Raw genomic sequence first — 24,070 nt, 5'->3', positions numbered from 1 at the left:
AGAGTCTGATCAGGTCTCTGATTTTGCCATTTGCTCCCCACTCAGTCACCAACGCTTTATCTTTTCTGTCCCCTTCATGGCTTCTTAGCTCATTTTCTCTCTGCTTTTCTACCAATTTCCTTCATCCCAAACTGATCCTTTTTATTTCTGTATTCCTCATATATACCTCCTTCGAATTCCAGGGCCACAGAGCTCCCCTCCCCTTCTCAGGACTAGGCCAAGCCTAGAGGTAGGCTAGGGTGGTACTAGGGACTTTGTTCCCTTCAGGAAAGTAAAGGAATCCTACATCTGCCTGAAAGAGTCATGTGGTGACACTAGCAGAACTGGGGGTCTGACTCCAGGTAGTGTGCAGCAGTCTGTCAAGGGCTGGCCCCAGAATGGAACCAGACAGCCTAGGCATGAGTTTTCCCTGAGTTCAACTCTAAGAAATGCTGTCAGGTCCCACCCAAGTCCTTGCCAATTCACAGAAAACTTTTCAGGGTGTCAGCCAGACCTGGAAAATGAGGCAGGAGAGCACATTGCAGGGGAGGAAGTGTCTGACCTCTGACTGTCCCTCCAGCCAGCAAGGCCTATGCTACTACTCCCTCCATCCTGTCCTACTTCAGTGCAGAGATGGAGTTCCCTCCTCCTCTTCAAATGTCCTATCTCCAGACCATCCTGTCTATGGCCTGTCTGGGGATAGAGGCTTAGGAAACAGGAAAGAAAAGTGTTTGGAGAATGACAATAACATTGACTCATAGGTACACACGTCCAGCAGATGCAAATGGCCTGGATCAGGCCTACACTTGTATGGGCATATGCAGTCACACATGAACACAAGAACCCCAGTCTTATCCAGTCAGTCAATAAATATGTACAGAGCAACTACTCTGTCCCAGGCCCTGGGCTAGGAGCTGGTGTTACAACCATGAGCAAGACGAACTGAGACAAGTGGTCCTGGCCTCGGTAGTGCTTGCAGCCTAGCAGGGGAGAAGGATACCCAACAAATATTGACACGAAATGGTGAAAGACATTAAAATCTCAGTAAGTGTCATGGTGGAGAAAACTCCATTGGACAGTAGAAAAGAACGGGCTGGAGATGTAACTCAGTGGGAGAGTGCTCACCTAGCATGAATGAGACCCTGGGTTCAATTCTCAGCACTGGGAGAGAGAGAGACAGAGAGAGAGAGAGTGTAAATGGTCCAGACAGGACCTTTGTGGCAGATGGGGTGTGTTTTTCTAATTCTCACAAGGGCGCCTCATGACTGTCCCTGGCTGAGACCAGTTTTCTATCTTCTATCTCCTATACCAAATCCAATCTCAAGCCATCTCCAGCCTAGGATTCATCTCACCACCACAGTAGAGTGATACACAGTACCCTATCACAAACTTGCACAATCACACACAAGTTTACACAGGTTCTGATACCCTGTTGCAGACATGACTTTCACACAATTACAGGAAGAGTCTCACACACATATTGTTACATGTGCACCCAGAGCCTCAGGACAGTCACACATAATCCTTCCCATCCCATCACATAGTTTCTCACACACCCTGTCACCCACATACCCACTGCTTCATTGCAGCCACATGGTCCCTCACATGGTTACACATGCACACACCCACATATGCACATGGAGTCTCATATGCACAAGACGGCCACGCTCCTGTTAGGCTTCTGGAGACAGGCGTGTGCAGCCCCTGATCACAGCTAAATGTCAGCGAGTCCCTCTCCTCCCAGTTAGAGATGAATTGTTGCTCAGGAGATATTTCATCCTTAATGCCTCCCGCTTGAACTGGAGCATGCGTCTCCAGGAGGTTACGTTTCTCCCAATCCGTCTGCTGCCCCCCGGCTGGCTCAGGGAGCTGCCCTCCTGCCTCTCAGCTTTCATGGTGGGAGAGGAGGGCTCCCTCTCCCCTTACAGCCTCTCCTCATCCCTTCCCTCCCTGCCAGCTCAGATCCTGGCAAAAGAACAAAGCCCAGGCAGCCGCCTGCACCCCCTCCCCAGCTCCCAGCTCAGGAGGTGTCCCCAGAGCCCAGGGGCCATAGCCTGGCCACACTCCAACCCCCACCCCAGCTGCTAACTCCACTCAGGGCCAACTGGGACCCTGTGGGCCACAGAAGAATTGAGGTTACAGAGGGAGGATCTGACAAAGACAGCCCCTCTTAGGGATCTGTCTATACCCAAACCCCTCCCTGTTATAAACTTAAGAGAAAAAAAAATGCCTAGCATGAGCATGGCCCTGGGTTCAATCCCCAGCACCACAAAAGGAAAAGAAAAAAGAAAAAAAAGTCTGAGTGGTGATGTTTTGAGGGTGAATTAGTACAACCTTTCAGGAGGGAAGTTGGATAAGATGTATCCACAGCTTTCACAAGGTGTGTCCCCTTTGCCCCAGTAATGCTGTGCTGAGGAATTTATTATAAAGATATAAACCAGGATAGTCCAGACAATTTAGCTTCAAGGGGCTCATCCCATACTTGTTTAGAAGAGTGAAAAATTGGAAACAACCTAAACATCCCACAGTAGGGATTGGCAGTGGTACAGTCATCAACAGAATACCATGTAGCCATTAAAATGATGGTGTAGAAGAATGTTTAGCATCGTCAAAAGGCATTCACCACATAACATTGACTAAAACAAGCAGGTTGCAAAGCAGTATGTATATGAGATGCAATGCGGTGTTCTGGATTGGATCCTGGAAGAAGAAAAGGATATTAGTGGAAAAACTAGTGAAAGCCAAATAAAGCCTGGAGTTCAGTCAATAATAATGTGTCAATGCTGGTTTCTTATCTCTGACAAATTTACTATGGTAAGTAAGATGTTAACAGTGGGGGAAACTGGGTAAGGGAGTATGAAGAAACTCCTGTACAATCTTTGCAAGTTTTTTGTAATCTAAAATTATTCCAAATTAAAATTTATTAAAAAAAAAACCATTATATATAGTGATATCCCCACATCAGTTTTTTAGAAAGTACATATAGTCCTTCTGCCATAAGAGGACACAGCTAGAGATAGCTTCTATGAGGAAGTAGTCCCCCATTGGGTACCGAATCTGTCTGTAGCTTGATCTTTGACTTCTAGCCTCTAGGACTGTGAAAGATAAACTTCTGTTGTTCATAGCTAAACAAATAATTAAAAACATATATGCCATGATCTTGGAGAGCACTCATACATATGTTATCACTGGTAATTTCTGAGGGGTGAAATTATGGATTATTTTACTTTTTAATTTTGATTATTTGAACATTCTATTTCTTTTCTTTCTTTCTTTCTTTCTTTCTTTCTTTCTTTCTTTCTTTCTTTCTTTCTTTCTTTCTTTCTTCTTCTTCTTTTAAAAATTTTTAGTAGAGAAACACACTTTTGTAATTAAAAAAAAATTCAAACCTGAGTTTTGTCACTAGGAATGCTGAGAGCAGTTTAATTGTCAGTTTAATTGTCGGCCTCCTCAATCCCCAGGGTAGGGTTGCTGAAGATCAGAAGGCTTTGAGTCCAGCCATTCTGGACAGGATGCTGGATACTTCTGTCCAGTTACAAATTGGCATGACCACTCATCATCCCTGGAAACTCTAGAATTTCAGGGTCTGTAAGTCTCTTTTTGAGCCCAATCTCCTACCCTCTCACCTCACTCATTCCCCCAGCCCTACTCATGTGGGCTCCAGGTCCTTAAACCCTCTGCCTTTCCTTGCCCTTCATTCCCAATCTGACTTGACTTCCCTCCTTCCTACTTTGTCCCATATCAGACACTTCAGCACCATGCTTTGGGCTGTGCTGTCCACCAATCTCCAGCCCTGAAAAACCCCACCGTTCTCTTTTCTGGCTCCTATTCCTGGGCATGCCAGAGCAGGTGGAAAAAACAGTCTGCTCACAATGACTCCACATTTCCCTCATTGGTGTTTGGTGGGAGAAAACTTTCTCTTCATCCTAAATTACAATTCCAACCCATTACAGACTTTCTGTGCAAGCCTTCAAGACCTTGCTCTTCTCCCTCTAACTTGACCAGAATGTGGAGACCATTCCTCAAATAAGGTTGCTCTCTCTACCTGTCCACAAGCCCACCAGCCCACCTTGGAATTTCCCTGGATCATTACCAACCTTTTCCTTCCCTCCTGTTTCTGAGGAGAAAAAGGTCCTTCTTACCAAGAACCAGATCTCTCCTGTGTCTTCCCAGAACTTTCTCCATCAGCATCTTCTCCTACATCTTGTCCCACTCAGCTCTTGCTCCCTCCTTTCAACTGGACAGACTTTTTGAACAAGTGGTTACCCTAACCTCCTCAGGTTCTTTACCACTCACTCTGAGGATCTGATACCAATTCCTTCCTTAAAACACTTCCATGATCTTCAAGCCACTCAACACCCTCATTTTCCTCCTAACTTCCCAAATACTCCTTTTTGGTCTCCTCCAACTTCTTTCCTTCCTCCAATTTCCTACATCTAGGGATCTCCCAGGATTCAGTTCCCTTGTCTTCCTTTGCCCTCTCCATGGCAAGCTCGCCATTTCCCTGGTTTCAACTAGCCATCTGCTTGGACGAATCTTTAACTGGCAGCTCTGAGTTCTGGTCTGAAATGTCCACTTTTCTGCTAAGCATCTCAGAGTGGATGGGAGCACTTCGGACTCATTGTAACCCTAACCATTAACTCCATCTCTGACTCCAACAAACCCTGCATTTAGACTCCCATTCTTTCAATCAAACTTGGTGCTTTGGAGTCAGTGGACTCCACCTTTCTCCTTCATTATCTTCTGAACCCATCTACTGCCAGGTCTGGTCAAATCTACATCAGCCCTGTCTCTTGCCCCGACCCCTTCATGTTCTATCCTCTCTGCTCCTCTGGTTCTGGTCTTCCTTTCCTGAGTCATGGCACTTCTTCATCCAAGACCATCCTGTCTCTCATCTAATCCTACCACAGCAACAGCTGTGGGTCCTAAAGTTGGGGTGATCATATACTTTATTATTCAAACCAGGAGGCTTTTGAGAGTAAAAGGAGGTTCTTTAAAATAATAACAACAATTTAAGATTAAAAAAAAATGTTGCAGTGGGACAAGAGGGCATATGGTTACCCTTCCTGAAGCACATGTCAATCACATCTGTCTCCTGCTCAAAGACCTTCTGTAATTCCCATTGAATTACATTCAGTTTGGGCTTGGGGTATAGCTCAGTTGTGCTGCCATTCAAGTCCTACATTTCCAGCCCCCCTTCCACTACCCCTTCCATGCATCCCACTCTCCTCATAAGCAGAACTACACATTGGTCCTTGACAGTGCTACCCCCAACCCATGTTCCTTTTTCAGGAAGTCCTTGTCTCCAAATGTGTTCCCCAAACCCTATCCTTATTTCAAGCCTCAACCACAAACTATCCTCCATAAAGCCTCCCCTTATCCTTTTCTTGCTCCTTCCATTCCTTAGCATATTATGTCTATGTTTGGCTTTCTCAAAGATGCTGATCAGTGAGTGCACACAGCTCCACTCCTGGCCAGCTCTTTGGCTGGGCAGCTGCTTACAATGTGGCCTGGCATTAAAAGATGAGCTGGGCCAGTCCGATTTCCTCTCCTGGGAATTTGAACTGTGAAATACTGAGAGACTGGAGCAGTTAACAGAGGTGATGTAGAGCAAGACTCAGAGAGGCCGCCTGGTCAAATGCAAGTCACGGTTATGAGAAATTATGAGGAAACCCAGAAAGCTCTTGCTGCTGCATCGGGGTCAGAAACAGTTATGAGCTGGGGCTCTGGAGGCTGACCTGAGTGAGAATTCTGATGCCACCACTTCCTCGCTTGAACCTAGGACAAGTGATCTAACCTCCTTGAGCCTCAGTTTTCTTATGTGTAAAATGGGAATAACAATATTAGCCAACCACACAGTGTTCTTAAGAGAATTAATTGAGATGAACATGGACACCAGTGGATCTGATTCAGAACTTGTTAATGATGATTCCTCCTCCTTTAACAATAATGATAATTATTAATTTTACTAGTAATAATGAGGAGAGAGACACACAGAGTAAAGAGAGGCCCTGTGGGTTGCCCTTGGACATTGCCATGAAAGAGAAGTTGGTCCCCAGAGCTACTTTTGTCCCTGTATGTTTTCCGGGCTCTGTTCCAATGACAAGCCATGTACTTCTATACAAACTGCCCTCCTTTTTCTTGTGATTACTCAGGAGATCCTGTTTCTTGCAAAGGGAAGGATCCCACTCAGATAGACTGTGGTCATCCTCTTCTATCTGAACTTCAGTTCTTCACCGTCCAGGACAACGGTCTGTCTGCCTCACTTTCCGGCTTGACTTTAAACACAGCTGATGTTCAATGCTTGATGAATGAATAATGAACAAATAAATGGAGTCCAAACCTTTTCTTCTTCTTCTTTTTTTTTTTTTTTTCTTTTGAGATGCTAGGGAAGCAACCAGGCCCTCGAATGTACTAAGCAAGCACTCGACTACTGAGCTACACCCCAAGCCCAGTTCAAACCCTTTCTAGGGAACCTTTAGAAAGACTGTTTTTAAAAGGTTCAGAAGTTCATAGGGTATGTAATTAGGGGAGAGTTGGTCTGTGGTTTCAGAAACTTGTCCCTCAACACAGGAAAAAGGAAGGTCGGGACTAGGATTGCCCTGGAGAACTGACACAGCAGAGTCCCGCCCCTTCTGAGTTATGACCTTGCTCTGCCTTATCTCATTCCCTTTAGCCTCAAGATAAGGGGCAGTGGGTGACAGGAGCAACTGAGGGAAAAGACCCATTGGACCAGGTTGCCAACCTACAGAAATGGCCAGGCCTGTCCCCTTCCTTGTCCAGCCTCATTCCCTCCCTCCTCCTCCTCTTCCTGTAACCCAGACTCCAGTCACATCTGGGTCTTTTCAGACCCTTACTACCACCTGTTCTTTGTTACTATGTCTCTGTGCATTTTGTCTCTTCCCCTCAGATGCCCTTTTCTGCCTTTGTCTCTGTGAAACTCCTCCTGTTTTTATTAATTAATTTGTTTGTTTATTTATTTTTGCAGTGCTGAGGATTGAGCCCAGGGATACTCTACCAATGAACTACATCCCCAGTTCTTATATTTTTATTTTGAGACAGGGTCTTGCGATGGCCAGGCTGGTCTCAAACTAGTGATCTTCCTGCCTCAGCTTCCCAAGTCACTGGGATATAGATGTGCACCACTATTTTGAAAACCCAGCTCTGAGCCAGCTTGCTGCTGGAATCTTCCCTGGATCTCCTAGGCAGGATTAAATGCTCTTGTGCTTCCAAAGTCCATCTGCAGATTTTTGAGTCCTATTTCAGTGCTCCAAATACCTATATATTTGTCTGCTTTCTCTTGGAGAGGATCATAAGGATAAGAATTATGTCTTATTTGTGCTTATTAAAGAACTTGGCTCCTAGTAGTCTTTCACTAAATGTTTGTTGATTAACTGTATGAATGTAAGAATAGATTAATTTGCATTTTCTCTCAGCTCTGGGACCCTTTGGGCTTGTTTTTTTTTTTTTTTTTTCTTCTTCTTCTTTCACTGTCTTGGGCATTTTTTGAAGCCATCCACAATCTTGTGACTATTTCTTCAAATGGCACCACTGTCTACTCCCACTCCCATAATAATGTCTGGTATCCACTGCAGAGTTACAGATCTGGAGGAGATTGAAACTAGAGGTTTGGGGGTTAGGTACTGAACAGGGGTCACAGGAGAATGAGAACAGTTGAGTGAGTTGGGGACACGATTGTCATCACTGGCCATTTGGGGCCTCATGGGTAGGTCCAGTTTCTCCCTCCCAGACAGGCTTCTGACCAGGCTCCAGGCAGGGTTGCCACATGCCTGCCCTCCTACCTCCCCAGGCCCATGGCTGAGCGGCTGGCAGAGGCAGCGCTGGGCCAGCCCGAGCAGACAGCCTTGTGCGATTGCTGGCTCCAGGCCTCCCAGCCCAGCTTGTAGCTCCCCCCAGAGTGGCGGGATTGATTGGCTGCAGCCGGAATGGGCACCAGTCTCCCTGGCTTGGACAGAAACGGGGCCATCTGTTACACCTCTAGTTAAAAGTACATAAAGTTGAGCATTTGTGCGCCGACAATACCACCCCTGACACCCTCCACGCAGCACAGCGCTCTGGCTCCTTGGCAGGCTTGCGCTCCGCGACAGGCCGCGCAGCAACGCCTACACGCTGGCTCAGTTGGCACCACCACAGGCACAGCAGCTCCACCCTCCAGCGGCCTGGCCCAGCTGGGTCCAGCCTAGACTTTCAGATCCCAACTCTCAGTGGGTGGTGGAGAGGATGGAGGTGTGGATGCTGGGTGACTCCTGCCCCGGTTCAGGGTTCCTGGGATGGAATTATGTCAGATGTCAGACTTTGATCTGGGGGGACTCAAGAGAGTCAGGTAGTCATGATCAACCTTGGGAGGACAGGCCTCATGTGAACCTGTGCTGTTCTTGGCTCTGGGCTTGGATTTCCAGGCCAAACCAATTAGAAGAGTCCATCTTGTTACCCAGTAAGCTCATATACCTTCTTTGACTTTGGTGTTACCAAAGTGGCCTCTTATACAAAGGAAGGAACAGCTTTGGACAAGACTGGGTCCTGGACTTTGTCCTTGGGATCTTAGTTCTGGACACTGGTTTCTGAACTCCATTTTCTGGTCTCTAGCTGTAGCCTGGAAACTCAAAGCATTCCACAAATGTCATTTCCCATTTATCATCCTCTGGTGCTCAAGCCAGGCCAGCTTTCCCATCCCCCCAAAATACTGTGGACATTCCTACTTCTGTCCCTTTGCACTGCTGCCCCCTTACTCCAAACTGGCACTCTCTATTTCTTCACTCCAACCACTCGATCCTTCCCATCCTTCAAAGACCAGATCTAGACTCAGCTCTGCCTGGCAGACATCATGACTCCAGGAACCTTTCCCACTCTGATCTCCCAGGGGTCCTTTCCCCATCTGAATGACTTCTCATGAGGATTGTCCAGTTTGAGAATTGAGGTCCTTCTGCACAGGCCAACTGTGGGTTGGCCCTGTCTCACACAAAAGCTAGTGTAGGGCTGGCACATACTGTTGGGGGAGGCTGTAGAAGTGTCCACCTGAACTTAGCTTGGCTGTAGGGAAGAGGACAATTACTGCGCCCCCAGTGGCCACCCTAGTGACTTTGTTGGTCACAGCCTGGAGAGCAGATGGCCAGACAGCTTTTAGACATTGGTTTACTCATGGGTTTGCTCAGTACATATTCATTATATACTGGCTATGTGCCCAGGCCTGTGCTTGGCATGTAATAGGACAGGGAATTTAAAAAATGAGATCAGATACAGGCCCTTCCCTCAAAGAGCTTACCCATTAGGATGGGTCATGAAACAAACCCACATATGATAACTACAATGCAATGAAACAACCAACCAGAAGAACCAAGATGCTCTTAGTGTTAGACAACAATAGACTCTCAGAGCCAGAAAGGCCCAAAAGTTCAGAGACTCTGATATACCACCATCAGCCAAAACACATTTATATATACCGCATGCCATAACATGGGTAGAGCTCTTACTTGACACAAAGTGATGGCAGAATGGTCAAGATGATGATGATGGTGATGATGATAAGCCCGAGATTATGATTCTTTTCAGCAGGTTCTAAACAGCTTAAGCACTCTACGTGTTAGGGGAAGTTCACTCCCACCAAAGGTAGCTCTTTCCATTTTTACACTTCTACCCTTCAGATAGCCATTCACAAGGAAGAACTAAACTCAGCCTTCCTGTTCCCTCTCAGAAATTCACTGATCATGATTCCCATCTCCTGGGACCACACAACAGAGCCAGGATGAGGGTGAAGCATAAAACTGAAGGTTCTACTCAACATTGAGAGCAAATGTCTCCTTAAGTTTTGGGTTCTAGGCACCTTGCTAGTAGGGCACTGTAGTCCTAGTTCTGCCAGATCCTTAGTCTGTACCCTTCTCAGCAAGCCCTAGGTGGGAGCTGTCAGATTCCTCAAGTACCTTAGGCCTCAAGTAGCCACCAGCTGCCCTCAGGATGTTGGTGACCTGGTACAGCCCCCACCCCCAAGGATGGGTTGATGGGGATGGAGGAGAATTGACAACTGGGGGTTATTCATTCTAATCAGGGGGACTCACCTGCCCCTTCAAGCTTTCCTGCACAAGTCCTCCTGCTGGCCTGGCTGACTGCTGGTTCTGTCTGGTGTACTGGTACAAGCAGCCGAAATCAGACAATGTGTCCAAATCTGGGCCCCAAAAGTACCCAGGCAGTGGCTCTAAAGGATATCGGACAGTGGACCTGGATAAGGAAAGTCATGAGACTGATGATTCTTCCTAGGGCATCTCCAGGTGTGTGTGTGTGTGTGTGTGTGTGTGTTAGAATATGAAGTTTATAAAACCCTGAATGATGGGGCAGGTGGTTAGGGATAGGAAGTAGCAGGACTAGGGGAGGGAGGGACATGGATGGAGTCTGGAAGACAGTGTCATCTTCTATACTACTTCCTAGCTAGGTCACTTCAAATAAGCCACCTATTCTTTCTGAGTTTCAATTTGTTAGCCATGTACCGCACTAACAATGACTAGGCAGGAAGGATGATGCCAGGCACTTTGGAACCAACCAAGGTCCTTTTTAGGTTCTGTGGTCTTCATCCGCTGGGAGTGATGCCCAGGCTGCTGAAACCTTCTGAGCTCCTCTCAAACTGTAATTGCACTCATCTGCTCCCCTGAGGTGCAGTTTGGTCTCTGTTACCTGGAACTACTCCTGCAGCCTCCTTGTTTCTCTCTGGCCCTCATATATTCCCTCCCCCCAAATTCTCGAATTTTTATTTCCTATTTATAAAACGTTGTTTATCCTTACATCTTCTTTAGTCTCCCAAGAGCCCTGCAAGGGCCACGGTGATGGACTTCTCATTTTCTTAGGAGCAAAGCAAGACTCATTGAGGGTTAGGAACATAGTGGGTCTTGACCTCGGCTCTTCCGAGCCCTTCTGCCAGGCGGAAGCTGGAGGAGTCCCGGAGAGACGTGCTAGGACCGGTGCAGGGCCTAGGACGTGCGGGCAAGAAGGTCAACTGCTGGGTGGGCTCCCAGAGCGCGCGGACAGTGGCTTGAACTTCCCATGATCCCCCGGCAGCAGGCGCTGTGGCGGAGGCGCTCTCAGTACAGGAGCATTAACTTAAGAATGGCTCACACTAATATCCCTGGCTGTGTGGAAACAGCATTTTATTAAATGCTTCACACAGATTTGGTATAATAAAGATGAATATATTATATCCTTTGCCTCCCCCAGAGTGAGACCATAATAAGAGAGGGGGAAGAAACAATAAACTGAAGCATAAATACAACGTAATGGGACTTGTGGTGAGGTACGCGTGGCCTGTCGGGGCTGCCACAGAGCGAACCCGCGACTGGGGCTGGGTACCTGGTCGTCGGGGAGCCGGACTCCAGTCCCTCCCTGCCCACCCGGAGGTTCCTAGGCTCATGCTTCCATTCTGATCCCAAACAGCCAACCCCACCTCTCCAGCTAGGGAGATCCAACTTCAGAGAGGAGCCCCTGGAGAGGGAGGAATAGTGGGGGAATCATCTGGGCAAGCCATCTGCTTCGGTTTCTTCTTCTCTGTCCAGGACTGTCCGAAAATAGGCCCCACAGATCAGACAGACTAGGACGGACTCCAAAGAGGACAAATCCAGGAGGGATTTGAATTCAGCCCTGCTGCTGCCGCCTCCCTAGGGGCACTCCCGGAACTTGGGTCCCTCCTTGGTCTTACTTTCATCCTTCTTTAGGCGCCGCCAAAATCGTTAACCCGAATAAATAAAAATTTCAAACCTTTCCCAGAGCCGGGAGGGGCGGGGGACGAACGCTTGAGAATTCAACCCAACTCCTCTCCACTTAGTTGGTCCCGGGTCCAAGGTGAGACTGAGAGGTTTAAAATCGAGACGCTCCGAACCGGATCTGGGTTCGAATGCCTGGTTAGAGCGATGAGACCTTCAATGTTTCCTCTTCTGCAAAATAAAGACGGTGAGAACTGGAGAGAAGGAGTCGAATGCCTGGCACCTTATGGGTTGTTTAAAAAAGATGAAAGAGAGAGAAAGAGAGAGAGAGAGAGAGAGAGAGAGAGAGAGAGAGAGAGAAGAAAGAGAAATAAATAACAGCTACCAATTGCTCCCTAAATGTTCTTTAAAATAAATGGTCATTTCAGACCTAGAATTTTTTAGAACCTCACTTGCTCCTTAAGCTCCGATGTATGTAAGGTGTTTTTTTGTTTTTTGTTTTTTTTTAACCAAACGAAATAAAAGGTTTGTCTCCTGCCACCCGTTCCTAAGCCTCCTGCCCTTTGCCACCATCTCGGAGAGGTTAAAAGAGCTTACCAAAATCACACAGCCAGCCAGAGGTCGAGCTGTTTGAGGTCAAGGTGCCATCAGTCCACCTCATCTGCATCTCCAAAGACACCTGAGCTGCACTCCTGAGCCTCTTGAAATCCCGGGATGGAGATTTGGCTGACGTCGAAGCCAGTGCCAACAGCGGCAGAGTAAATTCCTGCCTTCTCCAGGGGCCAGGGCTGCGGCCCTCCATACCTCACCCAGCGAAGAAAAACGAATAAGAAATGCGTAGAGGAAGATGAAGAGGAAGAAGAGGCATCAGCAAAAGGAGAAAGATTGGGGCAGAGGGCAGAGGGGAGCTGCCTCACTGATGGCTTCAGGTCTGGCGGCGCAGGATACCGTGAGGACAGGGCTGGGGGCCTCCTCGCGCCGGCCCGGGACTGGAGAGGCAGCGGAGCCAGTGCGAGGGTCTTGGTCCAGGACTCACTGAGGTGAGGAAGGTTGTGTAGGTGAAGGAGTCAGAGGGGGAAGACAGGGTGAGGTTGACCTAGTAGAAAAGGGCGTGGACAGGAACTAGAGAAATCGGAGGCGTTGTTGGAAATGAGATGGGATGCGTGCGATCCCTCAAGATTAGGAACCCAGAGACATATGGGAAGCGGGAAAAGCCGAAGGGAGCTAGTTGGTTTCTCTTAAACGAAATAAGGCTTCGGACGCTAAGCGCTTAACTCTCCTAGACCCAGCAGCCTAGGACTCCCTTCCCGCACCGCGGCGAGTGCTGAGGCCCCGAACCAACAGACGCGCAAGGCGCATCCGAAATTGGACCCGCGGACCGGTGAGAGGTGGGGCAGAGGCCAGGCAACCTGGCTCTCCAGAGCCGGTGGAGGGCCCTGAGATTTACCTAGCGCCTCCCTTCGATAGTAAGGAAAATCCCGAGCGGGACGAATTCCCCAAGGGTATTGGATCCAAGCACAGGACCGAGTCTGTCTTGTCACTTTGCTTAGAGTCACGCAGCCCACTTTCCCGGTACGGTTGGGTAGTTGGGCTGCCAGATTTTCCGCAGGTCATTCTCTCGTATCTCCTCTTAGCCCTATTCTGGCCTCAGTCCGGCGCCTGAATTCTCTTACTTGGGTTCTTGGGGCACGCGAACCGCTGGGCCGGGATAGCAATGCCCTGCAGGCGGCCCCGAACTGGTGGAGCCCGAAAGGCTCTGGGATGCTTAGGCTTTCGGGACTGGCCTGGGCATACCCTAGGATACTACGTGGCAGGCAGTCTTCTACACTGCCCACTTCCTCTAGCGCGTTAGTGGGCCCCTGGGCTCGGCGGGGACGAAGGGGCTGCGCGAACCGCCTCCGCCTTAATGCAATGAGGCCCTGCGCCGCTCCTGAATTATTCACATGCAGTTTATTGCGAGAAGCCTGACTCAGGCCTTTCCTGTGCCCAGCCTGCCCAGGCGGGATCGCTCTTCGGTCTCTTGGACTCTCCCCTTTGGTCCCTGTGCCTTTCCACCCGGCCCAGACCAGACCCCACTGCGGGTCTGTGGTTGGCGCCCTCCCAAAGGCTATGAGGCCTCTGTGGACTGGAGGACGCTCGCTGACTCATTATTGGTTCTGCTCTGTTCCCTCGGAGTTCTTGGGCCCACTGTGTTAGTAGAAAGAAGGTCAGCTCTGAAGCAGCAAGAAGAGAACTTCATTGTTGGCTCATCCACAAGGACCTGACACAGACTCTCTCAAGCACTCCTCCAAGCCCAAAAGAGCTATCTCAGGAGCCCACCAATCGCTGCCCCAAGCCTGCAAACCCACTGGGGTGTACAAGGGACTATGGACTTCGTCCTGACCCCAGTAGTTCTCTGACCAGGCGACAGAGGGAAAAGGTATGGGGGCACTCTAGCTCCATTCTGGGCTGACATCTCTGGGCTCTTGCCTGGCTAGTCCCCTCTCTCCAAAATGGTTCCTGCTTCCGCACTTATTCAAATGCTTCTGGTTTTGAGAAGTTCCACCCAAATGTTACCTCCAGTGGAAACAGAACCAGGCCCCTCTCCCGGATACTTAGCTTCCTTTACCCTCTTGACAGACCCCTGGGCTACTGGGGCAGGGTGGTTTCTGTTTCCTGCTACTCCTACCTGTCCTTCATTCCCCATCTTCTGTCTGTTCTTCCTCTCTGCTTCTGGGCCCAACACGTGATGGGGAATCATTCCTGTTTTCAAAACAAAAACAAAACAAAAACAAAACTAGTGTGTACAAATTTCATTCCTCAGTCAGATTATACCACCACAGCTGGGTCCAGAACCCAGCATCCCAGCCAAAAAACATTAAAGAATGAGATCTCTGACCTTCTGTGCATTAGAGGTATGAGCACCAAGGTGCCTCACACATCTGCTCACAGCTGGCAAAAACAATGCACCTACCCTTCACTTGTACCCCCAGTTCTCTCTTAGGTGAATAGGCTGAGAGCCCTGCCTGGTTCTCTCTTTGTCTCCTAGTTATTCATTTAATTTTTACATTCATCAAGTGCTTGGGAGAGCCATTGGTATATGCTAGGCTGGTATAGGGGCATAGAGAGGAAATACAATTTTCATCCTCCCCAGGTTCACAGCCAGATGGAGAGAAAGGAAGAAGGGGAGGGATGGACAAATCCTGGCAACATGATAGTGACCCTGAGGGTGTGTGCTGAGGAGCTGGACAGGGCAGGAAGGGATTCCCCAAGGTGATGAGTTGGGCATTAAATATAGGGCAAGAGGCACCAGGAAGAGAAGTGACAGAGAAAATTCTGGCTTTGGGATGCAGGGCCAAAGGCTTGGGACCAAAATAGAAGGTTATTCTGGTGGTCTAATAGTATGGACACCTAGGACTTGAGTACCTCCTGGTAAGTCTTTCCATACCTGCCTATCTCTGTCATTCAGCGGTCAGTTTATGCCCTTTATGCTTCTGAAGAACAATCAGTTCCTCCCACCATACAGAGCTGAAGTTCCAGGAAGAGGTTTCTCATGTGGCAGAGTCACCTAGACATTAGGCTCTGAAGGAAGTCAGTTCATAAAAGAAGTAGGGAGGAGAGGAGCAGGGAAGGGGGTGCTCTCCAAAGGAATGGCCTGCCCTCAGATCCTGCCCCCACCAGCTTGGAGCCCATTCTGAATTTTGGAGCAACTGGCTCCCCTCCCCAGGCCTGACAACTTCCTATTCCCCACTGGCTTGATTGTGGCCTTTATCATTTCTGGATCTCCAACCCTTTTGAGACTCCACTGTGTTATGTAATAGTAGTTCCAGAAAAATATGCCCATCTGGGCTCACATATGAATTTTATACACAATTTCTGGGGTCTGCAGAACTCTTGAAGCCCATTCAAAGAGCCCTTGGGGACCTCTGATTAAGAACCTGATAGTTCAGGGATTAAGGGCACAAACTTTGGTCTGAAAAAAAAAAAAAAAAAAAAGGTTTTCCAATCTTTTTTTACTTCAAAACAAGTTGTGTGACATTGGATGGGTTACTGAACTTCTCTGGGCCTCAGAGAACTTCTCTGGGCTCCCCCTTACCTGTAAAATAGGGGTAATAGCAGTAGTTACCTCAAAAGGTTGTGAGTAATAAATGAAATGAATAAAACTCAGTCTGGATTCAGGCAAGTTAAGGGCTTATGGTATTTACTGCCATAGTTATTGTTGCTGTTGCTATAGATAGTAGCCTAGGGCAGAATGTAAAGGCCACATAGGAAGTCCTGGTTCAGTCAGGGTGGCACGAGGCCACCAATCCCAATCTGCTTCTATAGCAGAGGAAGCACTTTCTGAATTCCACATGGAGTGTCAGAGAGGCAGGTCTACATGAGAAAGAGTGATCCAGAGTGGTGGTCAAGTTAACTCGTATCAAGTGGTGTCAGACCCTTTCCTTTGAAGGAATTCTGGCTTAAGGGTGGTGCTTGCACAAATGGGGCCACCCAAACAATCTAGACTGATCAGATGGAGCATCAGGGATTTGAATTTTTCTCCTGTACTAAGGAATAACTGGTTTTGTTTGGGTCCCCTTATCATGGCAATTTGTGCAATGAATGCTCTTTCCCTTCTCTATGTCTGGAATCTTCCTTAAACTGGGAAGGGGGCAAGCATATTTTGGGTAGAATGATTCCTTCCCCTCCCACTAGAGATGAAAAAAGGCTGGACCCTGACCTTACAGGAAATAAATAAGACTTCAAGAGTCCAGATATGTTTCTGGGCATAGTGGCTCATGTCTGTAATCCCAGCGACTTGGGAAGCTGAGGCAGGAGGATCACAAATTTGAGGCTCAGCAATAAGCAAGGCCCTAAGAAACTTAGGAAGACACTGTCTCAAAATACGAAATAAAAAGAACTGGGATGTAGTTCAGTGGTAAAATGCCCCTGGGTTAAATCCCCAGTATCTAAAAGGAAAAGAAAAGAAAGGCTCTGTCCCATTAAAAAAAAAAAAAAAAAAAAAAAAGTCAGGATAGGGTGTACAACTGGCTCTGAAAATGGGTACTCCATCTGTGGAGCAGACTCTGAGAATCAGTTTCTTACAGCCCCCCGCTCAGTTGGCTAGGGGCAGGGGAATCTCTGAGTGTCTCCCTTGCCCCAGCACAGGGCCCCTAGAGTAAGTGATGGCTGGGTTCCTTCCAACCAACTTCCATTCCACTACTGGTAGTTCTCTTTTAGAATCTCACAGTCTTGGCCTGAATCATTCCCCTTTATATCACACAACCATGTGCACCCTTGGAAACTCATTCAAGCAATATCAGTGAAAACCAGTTGTCCCTCAGTCTGGGATCGATGGAATCATCAGACTCTAGGATCTCAGTCTGGTGACAGAGAGGAGGGAGTCCAATCGCAAACTCAAAATACACCTCACTGATCTGCAGGACCAGTGTGAGAGGTCAGAGAATTTGGACTCCTAGGAGTCCAGAAGGTCCTAGCTGAGCACATACTGAGTGGGGCTTTAGGGGTGGAGATAGGGTAGACCCTCAGGGTGGGGAAAAGGTCGCTGAGATAGTTGGGCTGGTTTCCAAGGTGGCCTGGATGAGAAGACCTGGGCAAAGTAAATTGAAACAACAAAGCACCAGGTGGTACCACTTGTCCCCTTGCACCTCTAAATATGCAGTGCTCCTGAACATGTTTGGCCAAGAGGCCAATTGATTAGGTTGAAGAAGCAAAGGCATGGGACTGGGTAAAAGGGCCGGGCCTCCCAGGGAAGGAGACTTTGGTGAAGGTGGGCGGAGGTGATACAGCAGCTGATTATGCAAGGTCCTCCCCACTTTGACATGGTGTGGTTGAAAACCAAAGGTCCCAGGGAACAGGATTTTCATGCTCCTCAGTTCACATTCCACCCCTTCCTAGAAGTCTCCCAGTAATCCTGAACTCCCCTGGTCTTTGGGGACTGGAAGATGGGCAATAGCAGTTGCTGGGCTCTTCCTTAAGGTACAGTTCTGCTGGTCAGTACCAGGTGTACAGTAAAGGGGGCAGGTTTGGGAGGATACCCTCACCTCCGGATAGGAACTTAAAGTGCCCAGGCCCAGATCTGGAGAGGCCTCTCTGCCTCTCTGGTTTGGAGTTTGCCTGAGGCTCTGGTTCAGGGAATTAAGGTTATGGTAGGAAAGGGGTGAGATGGAATTCTAAGGGCAGGAAATGAGAGGAGAGGGCAGACCTATCTTGCCCCCACTCTTCCAAACCTTCTCTGTTGCCCTCTTCCTTCCATTCTTCTCTAGTTCCTAAACTCTGACTCTACTATTTTAGTCCCAGAATCTCCTTGTGGTTTCCAAGGTAGCAGGGATGCCTCAGAGACAGGTCTGCCCCAGGAAGGGATCTGTAGCTCTGTGAGAACTGAAATCCCTCTTCTACCATTTCTTCTTTTGAGCACCTGTCCTTCCTCCAAAATCCAGGGCATAGGTGGGGAAGGAAGAAGGGAGCTCCTTCCCACACTCTCAAGCATGCTGGAGGTCAGCACTAGGGCCCCACAGAAGAATCCCTTCTCCCTAATCTCTATTACTCCAGAGAGCTGGAAGTCATGGCTTCAAACACAACTCATTGAAATAAAGAAACCAATCTCTGATGTTCAGTGGCCTCTCCACTGGAGGCATAGAGAGAATCTGCTCCCTGTCCCATAGCCCAGCTCAGTTCACTCCCTCTTCGGGGCAGGTATGAGGGCAAACAAGTTCCATTCTTCCTATTTCAACCTCTGCCCTGGACCATAAGCCCTCAAAACTGGCCTCTCTGGGCCCTTCTCTGGTTCAAGCTTGAGCTGTGTAACCACATTACCCACCTGGGAGTTTACAAACAAAGCCTGTCGGGTCTGTGCCTCTGTGTGTGAGCAGGGAGAATTTCCCTTGGCTCCCACTGCCTCTCCCTCCCCTCCTTTCTCCAAGGGCAGAAATGGAAAATTAGGGCCGGACACAAACCAGATGGGGTAGCAAGAGAGAAGAGGGCCTGAGGACACAGCCCCGCTGCGGTGCCTCAGGGAAATGAAACACATAGCTGAGGTTCAAGTCGGTCAACACGCCCATAAGTTCACATACGTTTACACAAATATACACACGGAGAACCACACACAAATACGCATATTCAAAAACATAAACACTTTCAAGTAACGATGCACACAAAATGCCCATCTAATATTCACAGATTTCAGGCCATAGGGTTCCCCAGCCGTCAGCCTAACTGGAACCCCGGGCTCCCTGCGAGTTTCTGACAGCGCAGCCCCAGCCGTGGCCCGGCCCCCTACGGGCCCCCGCCCAGCATCCGGAACAGCTGGAGTCGGCCGGCCGGGCAGTACACACAAGCCGGGTGCTGGGCTGGGCGGGGCCCGCAGCGGGGCCCCAGCCCCGGCCCTGGCGGAGCGCAGCGGAGGAGCCTTAAGTCCGCCCCGGTAACCCAGACTCCCGGCCCGTTTGCCTATCAGTCTTATCCTAGCCGGCCGGAAAGCCAGCCGCAGACCAGGGAAAGAGTGCAAGATTGCCGGAGGAGGTAGGGTGGCGTGGCAGCTTCGGTCTCAGGCCGTGGGAGAGGCACTCAGAGCCACCAACAACTCCTCCCTCCGCCTCTTGGCATGGGGAAGGCTGAGCCCTCTGACTGGCCCCCTCCCCCAACCGCTGGAATCCCCACCCCTGTCCCGCGTTGCCCACCCGGGACTGTGAAGCTGACTCTGACCTCCTGCGCGCCAGTGCAGGAGGGCTTCAGATTCCCTTTCCCCAGGCGCATGGCCCAAAGCAGGGGGTGAGGGACAAGAATCCGGGGATGGTGGTTCTGGGTTCTTGATTTCTTGGGAAAGAAGACAGTGGGTGGAACCGGGTCCACCCGGACTCCTGTTCTTACCTGACCCGCGCCGCGGCCACGTCCCTCCCTGGTTGGGGTTCCCGCCACCCTTCTCAGACTCCAAATCCCGGGTTGGAGAGCCTGAGACCTCCGGGCTGGCGCTGCCATCGCAACCAGGCCTGTGGGAGGCGGGTGCGCCCAGAGCTCGGCTCTCAGTTTGGGGTGGGGGCGGTGGCTTTTCAGTCGCCCGAGGTTCGGGTGCAATAAAGGCGCCGCTAATGTAATTTACAAACAGCTCGGGCCGAGCGCGGCGCAGCGCCCGGACTGACAGGCGCATTAGGCAGGCTAATTCCAGCCGGCTCCTCCTACCCCCGGCCCGCTAATTAATGAGCTTCCCAACTTAGAGCCGCCTGCATTGGACAGAGAGAGAGAGTGAAAGAGAGGGCGAGGGAGAGGTAGAGAAGGAGAGAGACGGGGGGAGCAGAGAGAGAGAGAGAGGGAGGGAGGGAGGGAGAGAGGACGGGGAGAGAGAACAGAGAGAAAGAAGAGAGGAGAAAGACTAGGAGGAAGGAAAGAGAAAGAAGTGCCGTGGCCGCTGCAGATAATTGATTACTCCTCGATCAAGCCTAACTTGTTAGCAATAGTCAATTGCCCCGTCTTTCCGCCTCCCCTCGCAGTCCGGGATCGGCGCCCTTGCCTCGGCTTTTCCAACTGCCGCCGCCAGGACCCGGGGCCAGGAGCCGCCGCGGAGCCACCTGATACCTTTAAATAGCACCGGGGCTGGCGAAACTGGAGCCCCGCGCTGCGCGCCCCGGCTCCGGCCCCGGATTGCTGGAAGCCCCGGCAGCAGTGGCGGCGCCGGCGTCAGCGCTCTTCTCCGTGGGCCCCGAGCGTCTAAGCCTGCCTCAGCCACCGCGCTAATCAGTCCGGTGCCCAGCCCGCGCCCTGCCCGGCGCGGCCTCCTTGCCGCCGCCTGCCCGCACCGGCCGGCACCCGAGTTGCCCGCGGGCTGGGTCCCCGCGGCCCAAGCCGCCCCAGCGGGGCCCCCAAACGAGGCCGAGATGACTTCCAAAGAGGACGGCAAGGCGGTGCCGGGGGAGGAGCGGCGGCGCAGCCCGCTGGACCACCTGCCACCGCCCGCCAACTCGAACAAGCCACTGACGCCGTTCAGTATTGAGGACATCCTCAACAAACCGTCTGTGCGGAGAAGTTACTCGCTGTGCGGGGCGGCGCACCTGCTGGCCGCCGCGGACAAGCACGCGCCGGGCGGCTTGCCCCTGGCGGGCCGCGCGCTACTCTCGCAGACCTCGCCTCTGTGCGCGCTGGAGGAGCTCGCCAGCAAGACCTTTAAGGGGCTCGAGGTCAGCGTCCTGCAGGCAGCGGAAGGTAGGAGCCTCCGCTAGGTTCCCTTTTGCCCAGCGCCTCACGCTTCTGTACCCAGTGTTTTGTGCCTATGCCTCTGCCCACTTCTTCCCGCGCCGGCCGCCAGGGCCCTCCAGCCCGAGCCGCAGCCGCTGGGAGTGGTGATAGGTGGGACAGAACCCAATCCCTAATTCCTGTAGACCTCTGGGTAGGCCAGAGTCCGGGTGATATGACTAGAGTGATGGGAACCCAAGCTCTCTCACCAGTCTGCATGCTCAGCTAGGCTCCCTCCCGGTCCCAGATTCCCAGTGGCCTGGCACTCCCAAACCCTAGGAGCATCTGGGTGGAGAATCAAGAAAATCATTTGCTGGGACTTTCTGGGTAGGATAGTGTCAGGCGGTTGGGAAGGGGAGCCAACGTTTACACTGCGATCCGGGAGTCCCTGTCTGGGTTCCTCTTGATTGCAGACTTAAAATCTTAGGTGTCAGGCAGAAATCCAAACAAATTTTCCTAGGGACTTCGAGGAGAACAGAGACCAGAGGTTTGTGACAATTTAGGCTTGCTCTGGTGTGAGAGGCTGAGTCAAATAGGGGAAGGGAAATAAGGATAGACTGCAGGCCCTAATGGGCCTGTGTGGGGTACGGAGTTATAGGGTGAGAGTCAGGGTGGGTTCTCCATTCTCCCGATGGGAGCCTATACTGTCATTTCTTTTCAGGCCGCGATGGGATGACCATCTTTGGACAGCGGCAGACCCCCAAGAAGCGGCGAAAGTCCCGCACAGCCTTCACCAATCACCAGATTTACGAGTTGGAAAAGCGCTTCCTATACCAGAAGTATCTGTCCCCAGCAGATCGCGACCAAATCGCGCAGCAGTTGGGCCTCACCAACGCACAGGTCATCACCTGGTTCCAGAATCGGCGCGCCAAGCTCAAGCGGGATCTGGAGGAGATGAAGGCCGACGTGGAGTCCGCCAAGAAACTGGGCCCCAGCGGGCAGATGGACATCGTGGCGCTGGCAGAACTGGAGCAGAACTCGGAGGCCGCAGGCGGCGGTGGCGGTGGCTGTGGCAGGGCCAAGTCGAGGCCGGGTTCTCCTGCACTCCCCCCAGGCGCCCCGCAGGCCCCGGGCGCCGGGCCCTTGCAGCTCTCGCCCGCCTCTCCGCTCACGGACCAGAGGGCCAGCAGCCAGGACTGCTCGGAGGATGAGGAAGACGAAGAGATCGACGTGGACGATTGAGCGGCGCCTTGTATCTTCCGCCGCCCTGGGCCCCTAGCGCCTGCACACCCGCCGCCTCCCGGACAGGACCGCCGAGGGGAGCTGGGACCTCCTCTGCAACTCCCGCCTCCTCCCTTGTCCCCGGGCCCGGACTCGGCTCCCAGCAGCCGTCTCTTCCCTCTCGAAGCAATAAACCCGGGCTGGCCGCCGGGCGGGCTACCATACGCGGCCTCCGCCGCCCCGGGAGCCCTCGCCGTGCAATTCTGTATGGCTTCTGTATAGATATTTAAACCTATATAGCAGGTTCTTCCCACCGCAGCCTGGGTTTTTCCTTTCTTTTATTTTTTTAAATCTCAGAGATTTCGATGTTTTCAGAGCTCTCAGGCTGCCGGGTTGGCTGAGGGCGAGGCAGAATCCAGAGCGGTGAACACTAACCCGCGATCTAGAAAAGGGGGTAGCTCCGGCTGTTTTGATTTTTCTCTGCATGTGGCGAATGCACCAGTCAACTCCCTCCTCGCCTCCCTGGGCCGTTTGCAGTTGACTTCTTTTATTTCCTTCTGCCCTTTTTTTCCCTGCGTGGGAAGGGGGTAAGGGAGGCAGCCGGTTCCTGACTTGCAAGTTTCAAAATCGATTTTACCTCCCCCCCCCCCGCGAGAAAAGTCTGTTTTCGATGCCATTTCTGCCTCCCAATGCCCACTGATGCTATTTTAAAGATTCCTCCCTCTCTCGCATTTTCTCGGACAGATTGCTGGAGTCCAGCTCTTAGGGACAAAGTAGGGGGACATAGAACCAACAACCAACCATCGAAAACAGAACCCAAAGCCCTAGAATTATTTTTTACTCTTTTTAGAATTTTTTTGCATGTGACAGAGACAGAGAGGAGGCCGACCCAAGCCCTCACCCCACTTCCTCTGCAGCTCTGGGTCTGTCTTGCCGTCTCCAACACCCAGATCCCAGTTCCACTTGGCCAGACAAGGATGGCCCGTTGAGTGTGGGTCCCGCGTGCTCCTCCCCTGCTCCTGCCCTGCCCTCTCCTCTGCGGACTGTACCCAAGGCCTCTTTCTCCGATAAATAAAGTCTTTGCCATTTTACTAGAACCGGCGGTAACCGTGTCTGAGTGAGTGGGCCCGCACGGCAGGATCAACTCGCCGGTCCTCGCTGCTCCTCGCCGGTCATCCCAACCTTGGAGATTTTGGGGAGTTTCTGGGCAGGCATGAGATCGCGGGGCTAGAAGGAAGCAATGGGAGGAGGTGCTTCTTGTACACAAACACGCCGCAGCTACTAAATGGGGGGAGGGGAGAAGCAGGCTTCGAAAGGTCGGGGTAAAGAGCAAGGCGTGCGATACTGGGGGAAAGCGCGGGTGAAAGTGGGAAGCGTCACGGCACAAAACTGTGTGCGGCAAAGGATGAGGAAGAGAGACTGGTCTTGCGTCCCCCAAATATTCTACCTGAGCTCCTGGAGACACGGGCTAAGCCCAAAGTTCCCTGGAAGGTGTCATTCAGTAGGAGGACACCAAGGTGGAGCCTGGGTACTCCCAAGTTTTGCTCCCTCCCCAGACCTCATCCATGGGGAGTAGGAATAAAAGAGAACGAGGCTGAAAGCAACAAGGGCAGGCTGAATTGCTCATAAGGGCCCTGGGGGATGCGATCCCAAAGTGGGAGCTAGGGTAAATTTCTGGTAATGTTCATAAATTCTGGGCCCAGAACTCAGTCGGGGTCAAAGACATGAATCTTGCAGGGATCCTGTGGGGTTTGTGGTGACCTGAGAGTGGCTGGGACTTCGTTTTCACTTTCCCGGATAGAGAGGATTTCTCTCTGGGCTTTTGTTGTCTCTGGGCTGGCGAGTGGCCGCTGTCACTAGAGTCGGGTCCCGCCTCCGGGCCGCTCGGCGCTCTTTCTCCGCAAAATTGATGTGAGAAATTCGCATCTGGTCTCGGGCAGACGATGGGGCCCTCGGGCCTGAGTCAAGAACGTGCATGTCCGGGAGGAAACTGAGAGCCAGAAACCGGGGGGGAAAAAAGAAAG

The 24,070-nt window shown here is 51.0% G+C and overlaps 1 protein-coding gene and 1 long non-coding RNA gene across 4 annotated transcripts; one reads left to right on the top strand and one right to left on the bottom strand.

Annotated features, from left to right (window-relative positions):
• Window positions 1–11,124: 11,124 nt before the first annotated feature.
• Window positions 11,125–19,787, bottom strand: LOC124984392 (uncharacterized). Of its 2 annotated transcripts, none has more exons than XR_007108659.1 (4): window positions 19,530–19,787; window positions 14,350–14,423; window positions 12,279–12,716; window positions 11,125–11,964 (listed from the first exon to the last, which is right to left on the bottom strand). It is a non-coding gene; the product is annotated as an uncharacterized LOC124984392 (long non-coding RNA). The 2 variants fall into 2 exon arrangements; XR_007108660.1 differs by having other exon boundaries at window positions 11,125–11,912.
• Window positions 19,048–23,137, top strand: Lbx1 (ladybird homeobox 1). 2 transcript variants are annotated; one of them, XM_047551936.1, is made up of 3 exons: window positions 19,048–19,181; window positions 20,147–20,855; window positions 21,547–23,137. In XM_047551936.1, the coding sequence occupies exons 2-3, from the start codon at window positions 20,531–20,533 to the stop codon at window positions 22,065–22,067; spliced, it is 846 nt and encodes a 281-aa protein (XP_047407892.1). In that variant the 5' UTR covers window positions 19,048–19,181; window positions 20,147–20,530; the 3' UTR covers window positions 22,068–23,137. The 2 variants fall into 2 exon arrangements, with proteins under 2 accessions (XP_047407892.1, XP_047407893.1); XM_047551937.1 differs by having other exon boundaries at window positions 19,068–19,083.
• The last annotated feature ends 933 nt before the right edge of the window (window positions 23,138–24,070 follow it).

Source organism: Sciurus carolinensis, chromosome 5 (genome assembly GCF_902686445.1).
Source record: "Sciurus carolinensis chromosome 5, mSciCar1.2, whole genome shotgun sequence".
In the NCBI taxonomy this organism is placed as follows: domain Eukaryota; kingdom Metazoa; phylum Chordata; class Mammalia; order Rodentia; family Sciuridae; genus Sciurus; species Sciurus carolinensis.
The sequence above is the reverse complement of the archived record's forward strand: the minus strand, read 5'-3'. Positions and strand labels throughout refer to the sequence as shown.